This window comes from Vulpes vulpes, chromosome 1 (assembly GCF_048418805.1).
Source record: "Vulpes vulpes isolate BD-2025 chromosome 1, VulVul3, whole genome shotgun sequence".
Taxonomy (NCBI): domain Eukaryota; kingdom Metazoa; phylum Chordata; class Mammalia; order Carnivora; family Canidae; genus Vulpes; species Vulpes vulpes.
In genome coordinates this window covers 191,222,899-191,243,099 of record NC_132780.1, presented here as the reverse complement: position 1 = coordinate 191,243,099, position 20,201 = coordinate 191,222,899, and the positions used below count along the sequence as shown (strand labels likewise).

Below are 20,201 nucleotides of genomic sequence, written 5' to 3'. Positions count from 1 at the left end.
GGTACTTCTTCCACCCTCAGTTTCCCCACAATCAAAAGAAGTTAATTTCACAGCTTATATTAATTACTTTTGCAACTATCCTGGGGACCGAAAGAGACATTGATTATTCCATACATAGTTTGCTTCTGGAATCACTGTCACCAACACGGTTATAGGAAGTAAAAAGTGAGGGTGCAAAGAGATGGGAGACCAAATCCTTGAGCAAGGAGGTTGTGTGTCTCACTGGTCCCCCGCCACCACCCTATGTTTGAGCACCAAGACAAAATAAAAACTTCCCTACTTCCATAGGAGGAAAGGTGCCTTTGAGCCTTGCCTGAAAATGCATGCATCGGGCTTAGTACCGGTTTGAAGTTTTTTGTTTTTTGTTTTTTTTTTTTTAATCATTTCTATTTTTTTTTTTTTCCTTCTTTGGTTGTCTCTGCTCTTTACCCATTTGCTTTTTTTTTTTTTTTTTTTTTTTTGAGCTGTCCACTGATTTGAGTTCTCTGTGTCCTCTGCACCCAAATATCCCCACTGGGGTCTTGCATCTCACGTTGGGGTGGGCGGGCGGGGGTGCCGAGGTGCGGGAGTGAGAGGGCCCGCGGGCGGGAGCACGGTCCGGACTCGATTCCTTCGCTCTGCGCCCCAGCTGCGAATACCCGGCTTATCTGGTGAGGTGATCAGCGTAGACTTGGGGGGGCGTCCTGGCAAACTTCGGTCCTCAGCGGCCGCCAGGTGTAGCAGCAGCCCTGCGGGCGGGAGGCTGGGCCGGCCCGGCACCCCCGGCCCCGTCCCCCCCTCCCGCCGCCGCCCTCCCCGCCGCGCCCCGGGGCGCGCGCCCGTCCCCCCCCCCCCCCCCCCCCCGGCGCGAGCTCCGCAGGGGCCGCGGTCACACTGCGCGACCGGGGCGGGTGCGCGGCGAGGAGCGCGCGAGCCGGGCGCGGGGGTTGCGGCGCCTCCCAGCCCGGCCGGGCGGTGTGGTGGGCTGGAAACTTGGGCGGGCGCGACACCCGAGCTCCGCGCGGGCCGGGAAGGCAGGTAAGGAGCGCAGCCCGGGGGCGCCTCGGCTCCGCCGCCCCGGGGAGGCCCGCACCCCCGCACCCCTGCACCCCTGCACCCCGCACCCCCTGCACCCCTGCACCCCCGCACCCCGCCCCCTTGACCCCCTGCACCCCGCCCCCTTGACCCCCTGCCCCCGCACCCCTGCACCCCTGCACCCCCGCACCCCGCACCCTTGACCCCCTGCACCGCGCCCCTTGACCCCCTGCCCCCACACCCCTGCACCCCGCACCCACTGCACCTCTGCACCCCGCACCCCGCCCCTTTGACCCCCTGCACCCCCCCTTGACCCCCTGCCCCCACACCCCTGCACCCCGCACCCCTGCACCCCTGCACCCCGCACCCCGCGCGCTTCCGTGCAACTTTGGCGGCGCGGCTGCTACCGGCCCCGCCCGGGGGTGCGGGCTGCGAGGCCGCCGACCCGCGTGTTCCGCGCCGCGGGCCCCGCTCGGGAGTCGGGAGTCTGGAGTCGGGAGTCGGGGTGGGGGTGGGGGTGGCGCCGCCCGCAGCTCCGCGCGCTCCGGCCCCGAGGACCGGCCCCCCGCCCGCCCGCCCGCCCCAGCTCCTCGGCGCCCCCCCCCTTGCCCTGGGCACCTTGCAGCCCAAAGAAAGAGGCCAGGCTTTGGAGCCAGAGAAGCTGACCCGAGGGGTCCCCGTGTTCGGGGTTTCGTGGGGAAGTGCCGCGGCCGGAGCTGCTTCCCCCAGGTCTGCAGGAGGCCCGCGGGGCCGGGGCTGCCTCATCCGAGGTCGCGCTGACCTGCTTTCTCTGTTGGGGGATCCTCCTTGCAAGGGGGGGCGGGGAAGGAGAGAAACAAACCCACTAAATTACCTCCTCGCCAAGGTGGGTTCCAGAGGTATAAGACATTTTAAGGGTCTGTATTTTAGGAAAAGATGAAAGAATCAAAACACAGTGATAGGGCTATGGCCAAAAAAAAGAAATTGTTTTAGCCAGGAGACATTTGCAAAAAAAGTGAAAAAGTGCTACATGTGAATCATAAACGGAAAAGTAGAATTAGAAGCCCACTTTTGAACATAGTTTAATTTGATTTAGTAAACACCAAGAGTGGGACAATCTTCCTTCCCCACTTTTTGTTCTGACTCTTGTAGTTAGGTGTTTTTTTTTTTTTTGAACTTGCAAGCTTGGGCACAGCAACTGCATTTTAGGGCAGCCTTAAAAAATTCTTGGACTCTGTTCACATTAAGGTTCGGTGGCAGTTGTTTTCTGTTATTTTAATATCAGAGACTGTCGCATGGTCGGATTCCCTTGCGGGTCAGTACAGTAACTTGGCATTGTTCTCTTGGGAAAAAAAGGAAAACCCAACAAGAAATACATGAAACAAAATATAAACAAAAGGTGGATTTGCTTCCACATTTGCAAGATGAAGAGGCCCGGCTGATCCCAGATGATCTTTAAGGCTCTTTCCTGCCCTGAAGACTGGAGAGTTTAGGATATACCAATACAAACCGAAACGTAGAGTAAGACATTTTCTGCCCTAAAATTTTATACCTATCAACTGGGAGACACTGGATAGTTGAGTTTCTTGAATCTCAGCAGTGCCTCAGAATAGCTGAATCATTGTGCATGCCGTGCTTCTAAATGGTGACATTCTAGGCTACTAAATAAAAATATGTCCTGGAGAACCAAACTCCCATCCTCTTAACCACAGGACTGACTAATAGCATTGACACACTGGAGCATTCACGTCTGCTTATTTTGGAATCATCAAGATCAAGAAAGGTTGTGAAGTGTTTGCTGTAGTGTATAATAACACATAATAAACAACATGGCAGGGAAGAAGTTTCAAAACTGCTTTGGAAAATATCCATGGTGGATCGATCTGCAAGCCTGCAAATTGCAGTTGAAATTGTTTTTTGTAATTATGGTCGTTGGTCAACTGGGGTCATGAGCTATAGAGAGTAAGTAAGAATTTACAAGAGTATATTGAATCATTAATCAGATTTCTTTTTTCTTTTCTTTCTTTCTTTCTTTTTTTTTTTTTTTTTTTTTTTTGAGGAAAAGGAAAAAGGTTTCTCTCTGTTATCCAAATAGTTACAGGAAAATGTCTTAAAGTGAAAGTTACAACAGGCATTTTTAAAAATTAAATAACTGAAAGTCACTGTCTCAGAGCCTCTGTAACAAATGCTGGGTTGCCCTCCAACTCAATACAGGGATTGATTCACACAAACCCAAAATGAGACCTTCTCATTTTGTTCTTCATTTATATTCCTCAACAGAATAATAACCTCTGGTGACTCTTACACACACTATGAAATTGGTTCTAGAAAGAGAATCAACTGGCGGAGCCTAGGCAAGAATCTTCATTGCTCTGAGCCTCATTTTTCACTCCCAACAATGCTGATAAAACTACTGAGGTTGCAGAGGTGTTGTGACTCCCAAATGGGTCAGGAAATGGAAGATCTGCTGCCTGGCACATAGTAAGAGCACAACTAACTATAATTTTCCCTGTCTCCCTTAGTAGGTGTTTGTTTATTGACTGAACAAACTATAGGATGAATGGTAGTTACAGTTTTTGCTTTTAATTAAAAAAAAAATCTATGTAGCAAAATCTTGATAATTGTTGAACCTGGGTAATAGGTATATGGATATTTATTATATAGTATTTTCTCTTTGTATATGTCTTTGTAGGTGAAAAAAATTTAAGAATGGACCTGGAAAAAACACATAAGATACATTTCTAATCTCACACTGCATTTTAGATTGCAATTTTAAAATTGTTCTATATGGACTGGAAGGATAAACACAATTAAATATAAGGAGTGAGTGGAGAAGACTGTGGATCCGGCTTGTCTTGCAGTTTTCATCATGAATCTCTGGTGAACGTACTGCATGACATGATAGCAGCTGCTCAAAAGTGAATGGCCTGCTTGTGCCTTTAACCATTTCCAGGTTAAAGAGAAGTCAGTTGATCTCTAAAGAGCATGGTTCTTATTAAAAGCAATCAAATAGCAGGCTTGAGAAGAAGAGGTTCACAAGTGGTTCTTGAGAAGAATCCACAGCCATCTTCAGTTTCTGTGGAATTTTTAAATTATAGATTTTTTAAAATGACAGTGATGTTTGTTAATTCTGGTCATTGGGTTCATGGATCTTAATTCTTTGAAATGTTTTGTATTTAAAATTTTTCAAATTAGGCTCGCTGGTGGGTGGTGAGGAGTGAGTGAGCATATAGATCATGTATTAATTAATACATATGTATTAATATGTGTGGTGCTACTCCAGGGACACAAATAATGTTCTAGGGTTGTCTGCCTGTTTGTTTGTTTTCAGTCTTTGATGGACATTCTAAAAAACAAGGCTGTTTGCACTTTGATTTATAAGACTTTAGACTGCCTCTTAAAATGTAATGTGTATTTAAAAATTTAGTATGCAACAACTGACTTTAAATGAGTTTTAAGTAACTTAAGTTTATTTGATATGATTTTTTAGCTATTTAATATAGATCTCATAATTGAAAGTAAGCTTAAATCGTATCAACATTTGAATTTCACTAAAATGTAAACTCCAGGAGAGCAGGGATTTATTGAATTATTGCATCTTAATTAACAGTATATTCCTGACCATTTGAAAGTTGATGACACAGTCAATTGTGTTACACTGTTTGTTTTTGAAAATAAGCATCCTGTCAGGGCGATTGAAATATTAGGGAACAGTTTGAGCGTAGCACACATTTTTTTGCTTGCTTGTGCATCATTTCCTCAGCCAGAACTCCAGGTGAACATATTAAACCACCATTAGTGACTTAAGCCATGTACACAAAATACAAATACACATACACCTGAAACATCTACCAGCTACCTTGCTTCACCACATGTTATCCTGCAAGATTGTGTTGAATCTTGCAGTGGTGAACTTTTGTGGTGGTGAACTTTTCTGTCCCAAAACACCTTCTTTCAACATCCCAGGAATGTCTAAGCCTCTTGATTCAAAATGTCAAATAATGCATGCAAAAGGAAAGCTTCAATATTAAGAGAAACTTGAAATAATCAAACATTTTGAAGGAATCAAGAGGATATGTACACTTCCTGAGCAGCAAAAATAAGGGAATAATCTGCATTGCTTATCCACAGGCAGTGCTGCAAAAATAAAAGGAAATATCTATGGCTGGAATAACTTCAAGTATTACAGAGCCAATAAAAACGAGGCTGAAAGAAAAAAGAAGAAACGGAAAGACTGTAGAGCATGTAGATTGAGGACCAAACAGTAAACAATCTCCCACAATCAAAGAGAAAGCTCCTATCTCTGTGCAAACACCTTGACAGGAAATCCCAGGACCCTGAAGAAGTGCTCCTTTTAGCACCAGTAATAGTTGGTTTGGTGGTTTCAGACATCACTGACCCTGGTGTGTGGTCCACCTGGTTATTTAGCCAGAAAAAATGAAAAAGAAAAGACTAGCCATTTAGCTAGACCACAAGAGCTTGTTAGGCATGTTGGTCAGGAAGGAACACGAGAACCTGAACTAAATACACATAGAAAAGTGAGTTCATTTGCTGCATATAGGTCACTTGGAGGGAAAGGAAATGAAGGTGTCAAGAGAAGACTGTGGGTCCGGCTTGTCTTGCAGTTTTCATCATGAATCTCTGGTGAACTTACTGCATGACGTGATAGCAGCTGCTCAAAAGTGAATGGCCTGCTTGTGCCTTTAACCATTTCCAGGTTAAGGAGAAGTCAGAAGAACCTAAAGCAGAGCATGGTTCTTATTAAAAGCAATCAAATGGCATCGCTTGAGAAGAAGAGGTTCACTGAGTTTCTTCAAATTAAGAATTTTAGGACACTGAGTGATTCAGCGTGGGACCCACCTTCCTATCCCTGTATTGCTCAAAAGATTGTAATTTCTTAAGAAGACATTTAAATTCATTGACTCTAGAACTGAAGGGAGAAAACAAGAATGTTGTTGATTTGTTCTAGTAAGTCCAGATATTTAGATTCAAACTGTACATGGAGCAGTGTGTCTTTATTTGTATCTGTCTGCCTGGGAGTGAAGCTGAGCTTTCTGTATCCTTAAGCTGCCTAATTAACTTCCCTGTGCCTCAGTTTTCTCCTCTGCAGAATGGGAACAATAGAACTATATATTTCGAAAAGTTGTGAAGATTAAATAACATAATATTTTATGAGTCTTAGAAACATGCCTGGCACACGGTAAGTGCTCAGTAAATGTTAGATGTTGGTAGCTGTGGTGGTGGTAGTAGTAGTAATAGTTGTAAATGAGGTTCAAGGAGATGGCAACTAAATATTGCATTAATTCTTTATGGCTAAACGCAACCTGAACTTGGTTGGAGTCACATAGTTAGAAGAATTACAGAGCTATTTGAGTTTCTGTAGTCTGTCTTTTGAGTGTTAATCTCTAAATGTGTCTGAGAAATCAAGTATTTGCCCCGTACATATGGCTCAATTTTACAAGCTGGAAGTCACCCAAGGAAACTTGGTATTCCAGGAATTTTAGAGATTTCATATGAATGACATAATTATTCTGGAAATTGCTCATGTGTCCAAATGCTTAACAGTGTTGGGGCTATCTGACTCCATTGAAGGAGAACCTATAACGTGTTGCTGGGAACCAGAGTGAATTTACATGTAATTCTCAGGGCCTCGCTTAGTGTCTTGCTTTCTAGATACTGTTCTTCAAAAGTATTACTGTTCTTATCTGATTTTCCTGATTTAAATCTAGCAAGAATTGAGTGTCTTCTGCTCCATAGAGCTGTATTCCAACTCCATCATAAAATATAGATTATTAGATTAATGAAAAGCCTATGTACAGGAAGTACTCATAACTGTGTGTATTGGTTTTCTATTGCTTTGTGACAAAGTACCACAAACCAGTGGCTGAAGACATCATAAATCCATTATCACATAGTTTTGTGGGTTAAGAGTCCAGACATGGCTGAACTGGATCCTCTGGGCATTGGAAGACTGCAATCCAGGTGTCAGCTACATTGCACTCCTCATCTGGAGCCCAGGGTCCTCTTCCAAGCTCTTTAGGTGGTTGGCAGATTTCAGTTCCTTGTGGTTGTAGGACTGACATTCCCATCACCTTGGTAACTGTTAGTTGGGGACTTCTTTCGGCTCAAGTGACTGCCAGCTTGTGGCCCCCAAAAGCAGTTCACAAAATGGTGTTTGCTTTCTTCCATTCAAGTAGGAACATGACTCTCTAATTTTCAATCCCTCTCCAGTCCTACAATCTTAATAACTTCATAATCACAGGTGATTAGTCCAGCACCGTTTGCCACAGAATGTTACCTAATCAAGAAAGCATCTGTCCCATCCCACTCAGGGGCTCTGCCATACTCAAGGAGAGAATTATAGCATGTGTGCATCAATGAGACAGGAATCTTGGAGCCCATCTTACAATCCTGCCTATGTGGTAAAGTGAGAGATCAGACACAGTTGGAGGTAATGAAATGGACTTTAGCTAAGACATGAGAGTCAGAGAAGTCCAGCGTGGGATGTTGGCATGTTCTCTAATTTTCTCAAGTCTGAAGAGAAGCCAAGCTCTCAGTGGTATGGTCAAAGGCATACTCCAGCCCAGAAGCCTCGTGGTGCATGAAGAAACTCATATGTTACATGAAAACAAAGGCTGCTATGGACCCTCTGGAACCCAGAAGGCCACAATTCAATCTCCACCACAAAATGCATGAGATTATTTGTCTGGGATTTCTAATGTATTCCATGAGGTATCATCAGAAGATGAAACGCGAAAATGAAACAATGTGATAGAATTCCTTGCGAAAGCATAATTCTCCTAATGCAAAAGTTAAAAGTAGTGACTTCCTTGGTAGGATAAAGAGGCCAAGAGCTATTGTAGGGTTGGCCACCTATGTAGGCAGAAACCAGATGGCGACATCTATGCTATGGATAACATCTGATGACTGTAGCATATGAATATTGTAGCCAATATAATTTACATTTATATCAACTCTGTTCTTAATCTTAGATAATTTTTCCACATTTATACACTTATACATTATACATATGTGCTGTTTGCACAGTGTCGTGCCAAGTCTTTTTCATTTTCTCTCTCTGTTACTTGAGAGGCTCTAGACCAACACTGTCCAAGAGAAATATAATGCAAGCCACATGTGTAATTTTAAATTTTCTAGTAGCAACATTAAAAAATAAGACATGGGCAAAATTAACTTTAATGTTGTCTTTGACCCGATACTTCTAAAACATTATTTCAACATAGAATCACTGTTAATGTTATTAATGATGCAGTCTTTATCTTTGTACTAAAGCTTTGAAGTTCATGTGTACAACACACCTCAATTCAGACCAGCCACAGGTGGCTAATGGCTGCCCTGTTGGACAGCACAACTCTGGAGTTCTATCCGAGGCCTCTGATCGTGGGCATTTCGGATTTCAACTCTAATTCTCTCTGCACTCATTTGGTAGCGAATCTTGCCAACCCCGGTCTTTCTTCAGGATTGTCCTGTGTAACAGTAACTCTTAGAGTTTCCACTGTCCTGCCCCTTATCTTTTGCTGTGAACTGTTGCTAGATTAAGACTATTAGTTTGATTGAGGATAAAACTGTGTTCCCCTTTCTCTGATTTCTTCCTGAACTTTGGGATCTCTTACAATGGCCGAGGGTCTTCAACTCTTCTTTGTTCCCCTGTCTCAGTAGAGGCACTTCTTCCTTTCACTTCTTCCTCGTAGTATAATATATGCTTCCCTTTCTCTCTGGTCCAATGTCTAAATCCTTGATCCAGGTATTGGCTAGATCTCACTTGGGCTTCCCACTTGTTCCAAACTATTCTGAATATTGCTTTTATACCCGAGCAACGTTATCCTTATCAGTCATTGAACATTTATTGAAGACCCACTGTGTTCTAGACAGAGGGGAATTTCATAAATATTTCCATATATATATATATATATATATATATATATATATACATACACACACAATAACCAACCAGTAAAGCTGACATTTTAAAATACTACATTCATTTCTTTTGGAAAATTACTTAAACTAAAAGAGAAATACGATTCTTTAAAAATATATATGTGTGTGTATACATATATGTTTCCTTAAGTGGCCAATATAACATATTGAAAGATAATAAAGGCCATAAAAATTCAGAGTTAGAAGGTGCATTTCAGGCCACCCTGTTAAAAGGAAAGGCTGCTGCAAAACATCCACAAGCCTTGAGCCCTCTTGGAATGATGAGTGGTAAGGAAGGAAAATGCCTCCTCACCTGAGCAAAGCACAGGAATGAGAACACATAAGGCGAGAATGTGCCTTTCCAGCTCCTTCAAAATAAGAACTAAAATCTGATCCTTCACCCTACAGACTGTTCTGCTGTCTCTCAGCCTCCCCGCCCCCCCCCCCCCCCCCCCCGCCAATAGTTCTTAGCCCTGGTTGCACATCAGAAAATGCCAGTGTCTGGGCCCCAACCATGGGCTGTAAGTAATTAAGGAAGCAATCTCCAGAGTGGGCCGCCCCCACCCCCCCACCCTGCCCTTCATGGACCTGGTGTTAAGACCTGCAGTCCTAATTCAGTTCCGCCACTCAGCTCTATATTTTAGCCCATGCTAGGAAAACTCTTCTATTCCTTATCACACAGAGTCATGTCATTTTAGAGCCAAAAGGGACCTCACATTATTTTGTCCAACACTTTCATTTTACCAATAAGGAAACAGGCCTAGTAAGATTAAAGATCACACTATCTAGAGGCACAGCTAAGACTAGAACCCTTCTTCTAAGCAATAGGCTGAACTGAACTGACTAGACACAGAGTGGAGCGTGGACACCAGCCCTGGGCAGACTGAGGGGTCAGAAGCACACACAGTGATCAGCATAGAGGGACAGCCAGCGGTCAGCCAGGAGTCAACAAAGCTTAGATCCTGCAAACAAACAAGGATAACTCAGAAACCATTCAGGAACAACATAAAATAATGGCCCTCAAACTTTGGTGTGCCTTAGAATCAATTGGGAGCTTATTAAAAAGGCATCGTCCCGGGTCCTTTCCTGTAATTCTGGGGTGGGGCCAGGGAAGCCTCCTGGGTGATTCTGGTCTAAGTGATTTGAGGATACCTGCTGGGAAGCACTAAACACTGATCTGAAGTAGAAGATCATTGTTGTCTTCCAGAGACTGGCCATTGGAAAGTAAAGACTCAGGGGTGGCTTGGTGATGGGTTTGCCTCCCCCTCCCAGCCATCGCAGGTCAGGACACAGAGATCGCCCCTGTAGGAATGAGTAAATTTCGAATTTAACATTTTAAATTGGGTAGCCACCAAAAGGAACATTTGTATTTCTGTCTTTGGTTGTAATCTGCTGCGTGAAAGGAAGCTTTTAAAAACTTAATTCTCCAAGAGGCTCAGCTCTGTAACATCCAAGCAACAAGCACATCTCTGTGTTATTTTAAAGTCTGCCAAGAAGATGTGATATAGATTTTCTCATTTGAATCTTCTAGCAGCCCCCCCTTTAGAAAAGTGGACAGAACAGGTGGTAATTACCTCTGCTTTACTGATGAATACACATGCCTGAGTCCATCTAAGTAGCCAAAAGGAAACCGCTGCCTACATTTTCTAAATCCTGGTACCGCTGAAGCAGAATAATAAATGTGGTTTAGGCTCTAAAGCTTCAGAATCAGGCAAAACCGGGTGGAATTTAATCCCAATATTAGCAGTGTGGCCTGGAACAATTTACTTCCCCTCTCTGAGTTTCAATTTTCTCATCTGTAAGATGGAGATCTCGTACCTTCCCCGTGGGGTCCCTGCGAAGATGACGTGAGATGCTTTTTGAGTATGTCTGGCACTGAGGTCCTGAGCAAGTGTACCTCCTTGAGGACACGTAGAGAAAACCATCATTAGGCAAATGATTGTTTTGCATATGGAACGCATGCCAAAGCCAGGACCTCTTCCAATTAATGAGGAGAATATTGATGGAATTTTTATCTTCTGGGTTGCCTAGCAACCAAAACTCCCGCCACACCACAAGCTACGAGAGTTGTTGTTTTTAACCAGATTAAAACTCAGCTGCTCTTAGGGAACCCAATTTGTATGAAGACGAAAGGATTCCCCTACGAATTGGGAGCCGTGCCAGACATTTAAATAAGTAGGGTTCCCCCCTGGTCGCGGTTTTGTACCTAACTGTCCTGGATGTTGGGATTTTCCCTACTTCTGGTCCCCTGGGTGACCGAAGATGCTAGAATATCCATTAAGTCGGATAGAGAGTAGGCGTGGAGAAGGCCTGATGCCTGCACCTGGATACCAGGGCCTTCAGTCAGCATTCACTGAGTGCCAGAAATACGAAAACATTTGCCTTTGCCCCTGGGGAATCTCGGAGGCCTGGAGAGGAAGTCAGTCGGTGTTGAGTAATGGTAATAATACAGCAAATTATTTCACTAGTGGCTTTTCTGTGTCTGCCCCCCCCCCCGCCCCGGCTGTACGGTAAGCATTGTGGATTGAGCAGCACACGCGGGTGTGGTGGGTCTTACATGTTCAGTGTTAGGATTATTATTTGCCCAGCAAACCAGGCCTGACAATGCCCCAGGTCCCCCAACATGCTGCTATCAAGTCACAGCCTTGCCAGGTGGCACTGCCTGCTGGCCAGGGCAAGGCCCTGAAAGAGGAGAGGCCTTCCACCTTGCAGCCGTGCCTCTCTGCCTCTCCTACCTGAAGCTGGTTGCTTAGCCAGTCCCGGGCCCTGCTTTGCCATCTGTGAGCAGGGCATGATGGGTTAGCATCTGCTTCCCTCGTGGCACCAAGTGTGATGCCGTGAGATAACGAGTGTGAACCGATTGGCCGTCTTGATCCGTTGGAACCAGGTCTCCATCACGTTTCACAGAGCATCCTTGCACCTTCCTTTATTTTTTTTTTTTAAGATTTTATTTATTTATTCATGACAGACAGAGAGAGAGAGGCAGAGGGAGAAGCAGGTTCCATGTAGGGAAACTGATGTGGGACTTGATCCCGGGTCTCTAGGATCATGCCCCGGGCTGAAGGCAGCGCTAAACCGCTGGGCCAAAAAAATAAAAAACAAAAAATTAAAAAATTAAAATTAAAAAAATAAAAATAAATAAATAAACCGCTGGGCCACCGGGGCTACACCTTTAAATGCCCCTATTCCTTTATAGCTCAGGGTCTTATTATAAAAAGGGGGAAGCTTGGAACTCATGTGTTTATTTGCACTTAATGTTTCCATCATTTGTAGCTCCGTGTGCCCATTTCTTTTGCAGGGAAGATGGGGCTTTATTGCCCGAGAGATCCACTGTGCCACTTAGACATTGCACATTTATTTACTCACAAACATGACTTAAGGCCCACAGGCCTTTCAAGCAGGCAGCTGGTGGATGAATCATGTTCAGCCATATAGTGCTGCTGGCACATGTCAGGGGAACACTCATGCCCGTCACCTGCCCCTGTCAGTTCTCTCTTCTAATAAAATACATCTGTTTTGGTGACTGAATAAAAACACACCAAGTGGAGAAAGGCTGGGTGTGGAGTAATTTAATCAGGGCAAGTCAGCACTCTGTGCTGCTGGGCTGAGTGATACAGTATCAAGGAGGGGAGGATGATTTGGTTGCAGCTTCTTGAAACAGAAGCCGGCTGGTGAGGGCCGGAAGCACAGTTCTTCTTGGGATGGCAGTGGGTCACACTCCTGGAATGCAGGTGGCCCAGTCTGTCCCCCAAGTCAGGATCTTCAGGGGACGAGATTCCCATACGCTCCCTTCTGCATGGCCGCAAAGGTTTTACATGGCCTTTCTCTGTCAGCATCATTTTAACATTTTGTTGGGGATTATGAATTTTTAAGGGAGTTCAAACCAAAGTTCAGAGCTCTGCCCGCAGTGCTTTTTAATATCAGCTTTGGTGGCTATGTTGGGTATCCTGAGGAACTGATTCATTTAAAATACCCTAGTTTTAAAAGTAAAACAGCAGGGAGACTGACATTTGCAGCCTGGAGTTCTGCAGTTCTCACTACTTATTCATTGTACTAAAAAAAAATTTTTTTTCTTTATTGTGAGTATCCAGTAGTGGATAATTTTGTGTTGTGTTTAAAGAGGAGAAATTGAACACGTTCAAGGAGCTGGTCTGCCCGGAATCTCATCATCTCACAGAGTGATGGGGGGAGGCTGGAATTAGGAGGATGTTTTAAACGGGATGTTTCACGTACATGTGAAAGTCGCTGAAGTACAAATAACAATATAAGTTGTAGATCTGAGTTTTTTTGTTTTGTTTTGTTTTTTAATGATTCACCTGGTGACATTCTTAAAGTCATTACTTGCGGAGAAAAGAATCACTATCCAAGGTGAAAAACCAAGAGCTCCAACAGTAGCAGCGCCTTATTCCCATTTCTAATTCTGTTGGTGATTATACTGTTCCCTCTTTTTACTTCAGCTAAGTCATTTTCACCTCTCTGTGTGTATTTTTTTTTTCCTATGAGACAAGATCTGTGATATCCGATATTTTATTAACAGGTGTTCTGGAAATAATCCATCTCAAAAATAAAAACACTAAATATAGCCCTTAAGTTCAAGGCTTCTGAAGGTTGTCATGGTTTAAAAATTCAATCTAATGACTGCTTCACATCGGAACTATTTATTGTTGAGAAACCTGGCGGTAAATGATACACATCCTACCGTTCTATCATCCTGGTTAAATCGCTCCTGACTCAGATCACACATTAGCATTTTTACCATATGGCTCAAAGGGTAGAGAATATATGTGCAGAGGAACAAGTTGGTAACATTTTTTGACCATCTGGTAAATAAATGCGTAAGTGGCAGGAATTTTAATATTATTTATTTAGTTAGATGGCTGCAGACTTTAAACCTGAACTAGCCTCCAATACGGTGAAGTAGATCTGAATTGACATTTCTCAAATAGTTTTGATCTAACTCACTAAGCATATTCACAGTCTCCCATGTGCTCTTAAAATCTGACTCCTAATTATGTGTTTATGTTTATTGTTTTATCAGGGCTCCTTACAGCGCCTAATTTACAATACCTTTCATGAGAGGCCAGGTGATTGGACCCAGGATCCAGGCCAAAGTTGTGATCCGCCCCGCCCACTGTGTGACCTGGGATAAACTAATTGGTCTCTTTAAGCCTCGAATTCCTCATCTGTAGAGAGTGAATAACATTGTCAAACATCTCTCTCAGAGGGTGGGCCATGAAAGGCCATGGATGGATGCATCAAAATCATTTGGGGGTGCGGGGAGGGGCGGGGCGGATGGTCAAAATACCAACACATAGGCCTCACCCTCGGTGGTTCTGACTCAGTATGCCTACACACAGCCTGTGAATCTGCATTTTTAGTCACTGCCCCAAGTGATTCTGAGGCACACCGAGCTCTTATTGCGAAGACCAGTTGATTATGGCACCTAACTTTCTAGATGAATATGTAGGTAGCTAATTCCCTCAAATACTAAAATTTTGGTGAATAATTTATTATCATTATTAATTATTAAGCATAACCCTGAGAATACACATTTTCCATCCTAGAAACTTAACACTTGACCCATGCTTAAAATAGCCTAACTTCATAGAAAACAGTCTATCAGCTTGAATATTAATAATGCTGGTGACTCCTTTAAATATACCTCTCAAGTGTGCTTGTTTAATTAGATCCTTCTCTTTTTCTTGTCCAGGAAACCACAAAATATTTGTGGACTAGATCTCAATCAGCAGCCCAAATGAACTTAAAGAAGCTAGCATGGGATGTTTAGCTTTTCGAGATCCATACACACAAAACCCTTAATCGCTACGACGCCAGCATCTAGGCCTTCTCTGGTTTTATAAAGACATGGCCAGACGCTGATGATGGAAAAGCAAAGGACTTAATTACTTGCTTCAGGATCCTCTCGTGTCAACTGAAAAGTGAGCCAGACAGGAGCACAGCCATGGAAAGAAATTCAAGTTTATGGAAGAACCTAATCGATGAACACCCAGTCTGCACCACCTGGAAGCAAGAGGCCGAAGGAGCCATTTACCATCTTGCCAGTATTTTATTTGTAGTAGGTTTCATGGGTGGCAGTGGCTTCTTCGGGCTCCTTTACGTCTTCAGTTTGCTGGGGTTGGGTTTTCTCTGCTCTGCTGTCTGGGCTTGGGTAGATGTCTGTGCAGCCGACATATTTTCCTGGAATTTTGTCCTGTTTGTCATCTGCTTCATGCAATTTGTTCACATTGCGTATCAAGTTCGCAGCATCACTTTTTCTCGAGAATTCCAGCTACTGTACAGCTCCCTTTTTCAGCCGCTGGGGACCTCTTTGCCCGTCTTCAGAACAATTGCTCTGAGCTCTGAAGTGGTTACTTTGGAGAAGGAACACTGTTATGCCATGCAGGGGAAAACCTCCATTGATAAACTCTCCCTGCTTGTTTCGGGAAGGTTTGTACTCTTGGCGCTTGCTCTATATTAGTCATTTCCTCTATGTTAGCTACTAGCTGGAGTTTCTTTCTGTTACACTTTGCCATCTCGGCATAGCATAGGTCTGGGCAGTTTTTAGCACTGGGCATGAGAAACTCCTTGACACACACGTGAGTCATGGACATAGACCTTTAGAGTACATGCTGTTATTTACTTGAAGCAGGATATAATCTTGAGCCTTAATATTTCTTCTTAGAAATCAAATGTACAAGTGGGTTTGTCTGGATTTGTTTCCAGGCTAATCACTGAGAGTCAAGAAGAGGACGATGCCAGCTTGAATTAATAGAAGACTTATGTTGGCATGCAGAGTACTTTAAATAGACTCTGATGGGGGCATTCCTTTAAGTAATACAGAACATTTAGGTTTTATAATGATTTTTTTTTCAGTAAATGCTAGAATTGCCCACCTGCTAGAAGCAGGGAGGGCACCATATATATTTTTTATATTTATAGCTGTATATATATATAAACTTTGAAAACAGAAAGTTTGGGGGGAGGAAACAATAATGTGATTATTCATGCCTTTAAAAAGCTTAACTGTTTGGTTTACAGGGTATTTACAGCAGTACTCCTTTATGTTCTTCAGTGTTTTCCTACTTAATTTAAAATCTGAGTGCAATGAAACTTTTTCTTGGAATATAATATATACACACAAATGGGCACATATCATCAATGTATACCCTGATGCATTGTCTGATGAACTTCACCCAATATTCCAGAATCCTAACTGTGTGAGGAACATCAGTACATGAATCTTACAGGAGATTTTGTCACTTACTGTAAACTGTAACGTATGAATTCAATATTTTATCCTACAAAATTTTAAAAGCCATGAAGTCCATCAGAGATTGGAAGTCCTGCTCCCTCCCCCGTGCCCCCCAGCTATGTGCTTGCCTTCTCCTCCTCTCATAAATGATGTTCTTTGTATTTGGGTAGGATCAGAGTGACAGTTGACGGCGAATTTCTGCATTACATTTTCCCCTTCCAGTTCCTGGATTCTCCTGAATGGGACTCCCTGAGACCCACGGAGGAGGGCATTTTTCAGGTAAGGGATAACTAGACTTCAGAGTGACAACTGCCTCTTCCCCATACACCTTTGTTTAAACACAGACGAACAAAACAAAACAGCAGACGGCAGAGCAGTAACTCCTATTTTACTTTATTTTTTTAATAATAAATTTATTTGTTATCGGTGTTCAATTCACCAACATACAGAATAACACCCAGTGCTCATCCCATCAAGTGCCCCCCTCAGTGCCCGTCACCCAGTCACCCCCACCCCCCGCCCTCCTCCCCTCCCACCACCCCTAGTTCGTTTCCCAGAGTTAGGAGTCTTCCATGTTCTGTTATTTCTGATATTTCCCATTCATTTTTTCTCCTTTCCCTTTTATTCCCTTTCACTATTATTTATTTCACTTTAGATTGTACTTTGCTGCATGCGTGACTTCCCAGTTCTGTTTGACTCTTGCTGATGACTGTCACTGGGTAGGTCCAGCGACAAGAAAAGGCATGGGCATCATATATGACCTATAGGGAGTCCATGATAGAAATTCTTAGATTTTCCTTGGGTTAGCTGTATATAGGGAGATTAAAATGGAATTCATTGAGATTTGAATGTAAACAACACTGTCACTGCCACCGTTTAGAAATCTAAACACCAAGAATTTCAAAGCCTGTCCTTAGGGCACCTGGGTGGCTCAGTGGTTGAGCATCTGCCTTTAGCTCACGTTGTGATTCCGGGCTCCTGGGATTGAGGGTGGCATGGCATCGGGCTCCCCATGGGGAGCCTGCTTTTCCCTCTCCCTCTGCTGCTCCTCCTGCTTGTGCCCTCTCCCTCTCTCTCTCTCTGTGTCAAATAAATACATAAAATCTTTTTAAAGATTAAAAAATAAAAGTCCACCCTTATTACAAAATGAGTGATTCTTAAGATTTAATTTTTTAAAAAGATTTTATTTATTTATTCCTGAGAGACACAGAGAGGCAGAGACACAGGCAGAGGGAGAAGCAGGCTCCCTGCAGGTAGCCTGATGCAGGACTCAATCCCAGGACCCTGGTACCATGACCCAAGCCAAAGGCAAACGCTCAACCACTGATTCACCTAGGTGTCCCCTTAAAATTTTAAATGCTGATAGATTTTAGTTGTTTTCTAGCAAAAAAAAAATGCTAAACTGTCACTACTCTGCTGCTATGTTGGTAAATTCAAAAGATAATCATTTCAGTGGATTCCATCTATTATGGTGTATTGTTTTCCTACGATTAATACATGTAACATACACTTGTGTATTTGTTACAAATACAAATTCATATACATATGCAGAATAGGTAAATAAATTCTGTTTTGTGCTACAGAAATGAGTAGAGCTAAATGTCTGCAGTCTTGGGGACTAACTTGGAAAAATACTTCTGGCATTAGCCAACTTTATTATTTTTTAGTATCAAGTGGCTCTCACTTCTGTAAAAGGCAAAATATAGATACCCAGATTTTGAAAAGAGATAAGTTTGGGTACAACATTGTGATTGTTCATGTTATAAATTATATATATAGCAATATATTTTATAATTTCCCTCCATTTTTATAATATATTGTGAGTAGGTGAGCTTTTTTAATCTAAAAAAAGCAGCAAGTAAAATTCATTTAAAACTGGGGCAAAAAAAAAAAAAAAGAGAGAGGCAGAACTTTTCTTGCTTCCTAATCTTTGTTTTTTGTGCCCTTACATTTTTTTTTTTTAGGTAACCCTCACAGCAGAAACTGATTGTCGATATGTGTCTTGGAGGAGAAAGAAATTATATTTGCTCTTCGCCCAACATCGTTACATCTCCCGCCTGTTCTCAGTTTTAATTGGCAGTGACATTGCAGATAAACTCTATGCCTTGAATGACAGGGTATATACAGGAAAAACATACCACTATGATATTCGGTTACCCAACTTCTATCAAATGTCAAGTCCAAAAATACCCAAGTCACCCCTGACCGAACATTTCCGGAATTCCAGACGGTACTGTGATAAATGACATCAAAGTCTGAAGTTTTATAATTATAAAAAAGACTGTCTTCATCATTCCCCAAAGGAAATGCAGAAAATTGTGCTCACTAGTATTTTTATAAATCAAACTCAGAGACAAGATGCCACCGCCAGCTGTTTTATTCATCTCAACTTCTGCGTCGTGAATAAAGTTTACAAATTTCTCTGTATTTCTTATTGGAATAAATGGTGGGGGGAGAATGAATAACTACAGGCAGTTTGTCCTTTTCTGTGTCAGAACTGGGAGAATGAAATTTTGATATTTCCTCAGATTTATTCAAATCTGATGTCATGCCCTGTTGAGTTAGGCATTGCTCCTCAAGAAGCAGCCAGAAAGTACTCTCAGCATGAGAGTGGGTTGTGACTGTCCCCCGTCAGTGTTTCCCAAAGTCACTTTTTACTATGACCTCTGATGAAAGCAAAGTGTATTATTATGGTGGGCAGCAATTATTTATTTTAAATGTGAAGTTATTTAATATGAGTAGAAAGTAGAATAAATACAAGATATGATAATATGTCCATCTTGAAGGCTATTTTATTGCAACAAATAACTTACCAGCTTAATCTTTACAATAACATACTTAAAAAGAGGCATTTTGTGGAAGGCAAAAATACATACTATTACAGAGTAAAAAGAATACCTGGGAACAAACAGTAAAAGCGTTGCATGGTATTTCAGTTTCACATGGTTAGCCGAAAGGGCAAGTGTGAATGGTCGGACTGAACAGGGAGGGCTCGTAGCAAATGCTCTACCTGTCACACAAACACAGCAGTGTACCTTACAGCAGTCCCTTCAACACTGTAAAGAAGAACTAACAGATCCCTAATCTGATCCCTATCTTCGGAAAACTGGTTTTCTGGAGAGGATGTGCAGGCCATGTTCTTTGGTAGAAAGATAAATCATCATGCTTTTAACAAATATGTATTGAGCACCTACTATGGCTCCAGGTGCTGTCCTGACCACTCGTGATACATCAGGTAACAGATTCCATCCCTCACAGAACTTAGATTCTGGGGTGAGAGAGAGAGATCATGAAATAAAACAGAAAAACCTGGAGCTAGAGTGTCACAGAGAGAGAAATTAGGGAAGGTGGGTAGGAAGGAGCATTGTAATTTTAATAGGATGGTCAAAGAAGGCCTGAATGAGAAGGTAATGTTTGAACAGAGATCTGAAGGAAGCAAAGGAACAATCCGTGCAGACATCCGGGGAATGAGCTATCTGGGGAAACAGAAGAGCAAATGGGAAGGCCTTTAGGCACACTGCTAGAAGGCAGTGTGGCCACAGCAGAATGAGTGCTAGGGAAAGAAGGCAAAGAGGATTTGGGGCTGACTGGGTGGAGTGTAATAAGGCATGGTAAGGACTTTGACTTTTATTCTGAGAGTGACCAGAAGCCATTAGGGAGTTTTAAATAAAAGGGTGATGTGATCCACCCTATTCCATAGATTTGATAGAATCACATTGGCCAGCCTAGTGAGAATAGATTGAGGGAGAAGGAAGATCAAGAATGGACCTATCAGGAGTAAGCATGAGATGCCTACTAGACACTGAAGTAGAATAAACAGTTGGATGAGTCCAGAGTTCAAGAGAAAGGTCTGGGCTATAGATAGATTTGAGAGTATGTCACCTATAGGTGATATTTAAAGCCATGGGGCTAGATGAGATGGCCAAGGCAGTAAGTGTAGATTTAGAAGAAAAATTGTTGGAGGAACTTCCCTTGGAGGATTCCATTGTTAAGAGGACGGGGAGATGGGGAAGAG

General features: G+C 42.9%; 1 protein-coding gene across 2 annotated transcripts; it reads left to right on the top strand.

Moving 5' to 3' along the window:
- The first annotated feature begins 881 nt into the window (after nt 1-881).
- POPDC3 (popeye domain cAMP effector 3) lies at nt 882-18,613 on the top strand. Of its 2 annotated transcripts, XM_072738124.1 has the most exons (5): nt 883-1,017; nt 3,274-3,474; nt 14,645-15,381; nt 16,357-16,465; nt 18,151-18,613. In XM_072738124.1, the coding sequence occupies exons 3-5, from the start codon at nt 14,897-14,899 to the stop codon at nt 18,430-18,432; spliced, it is 876 nt and encodes a 291-aa protein (XP_072594225.1). In that variant the 5' UTR covers nt 883-1,017; nt 3,274-3,474; nt 14,645-14,896; the 3' UTR covers nt 18,433-18,613. The 2 variants fall into 2 exon arrangements, with proteins under 2 accessions (XP_072594224.1, XP_072594225.1); XM_072738123.1 differs by lacking the exon at nt 3,274-3,474 and having other exon boundaries at nt 882-1,017.
- Nucleotides 18,614-20,201: the final 1,588 nt, after the last annotated feature.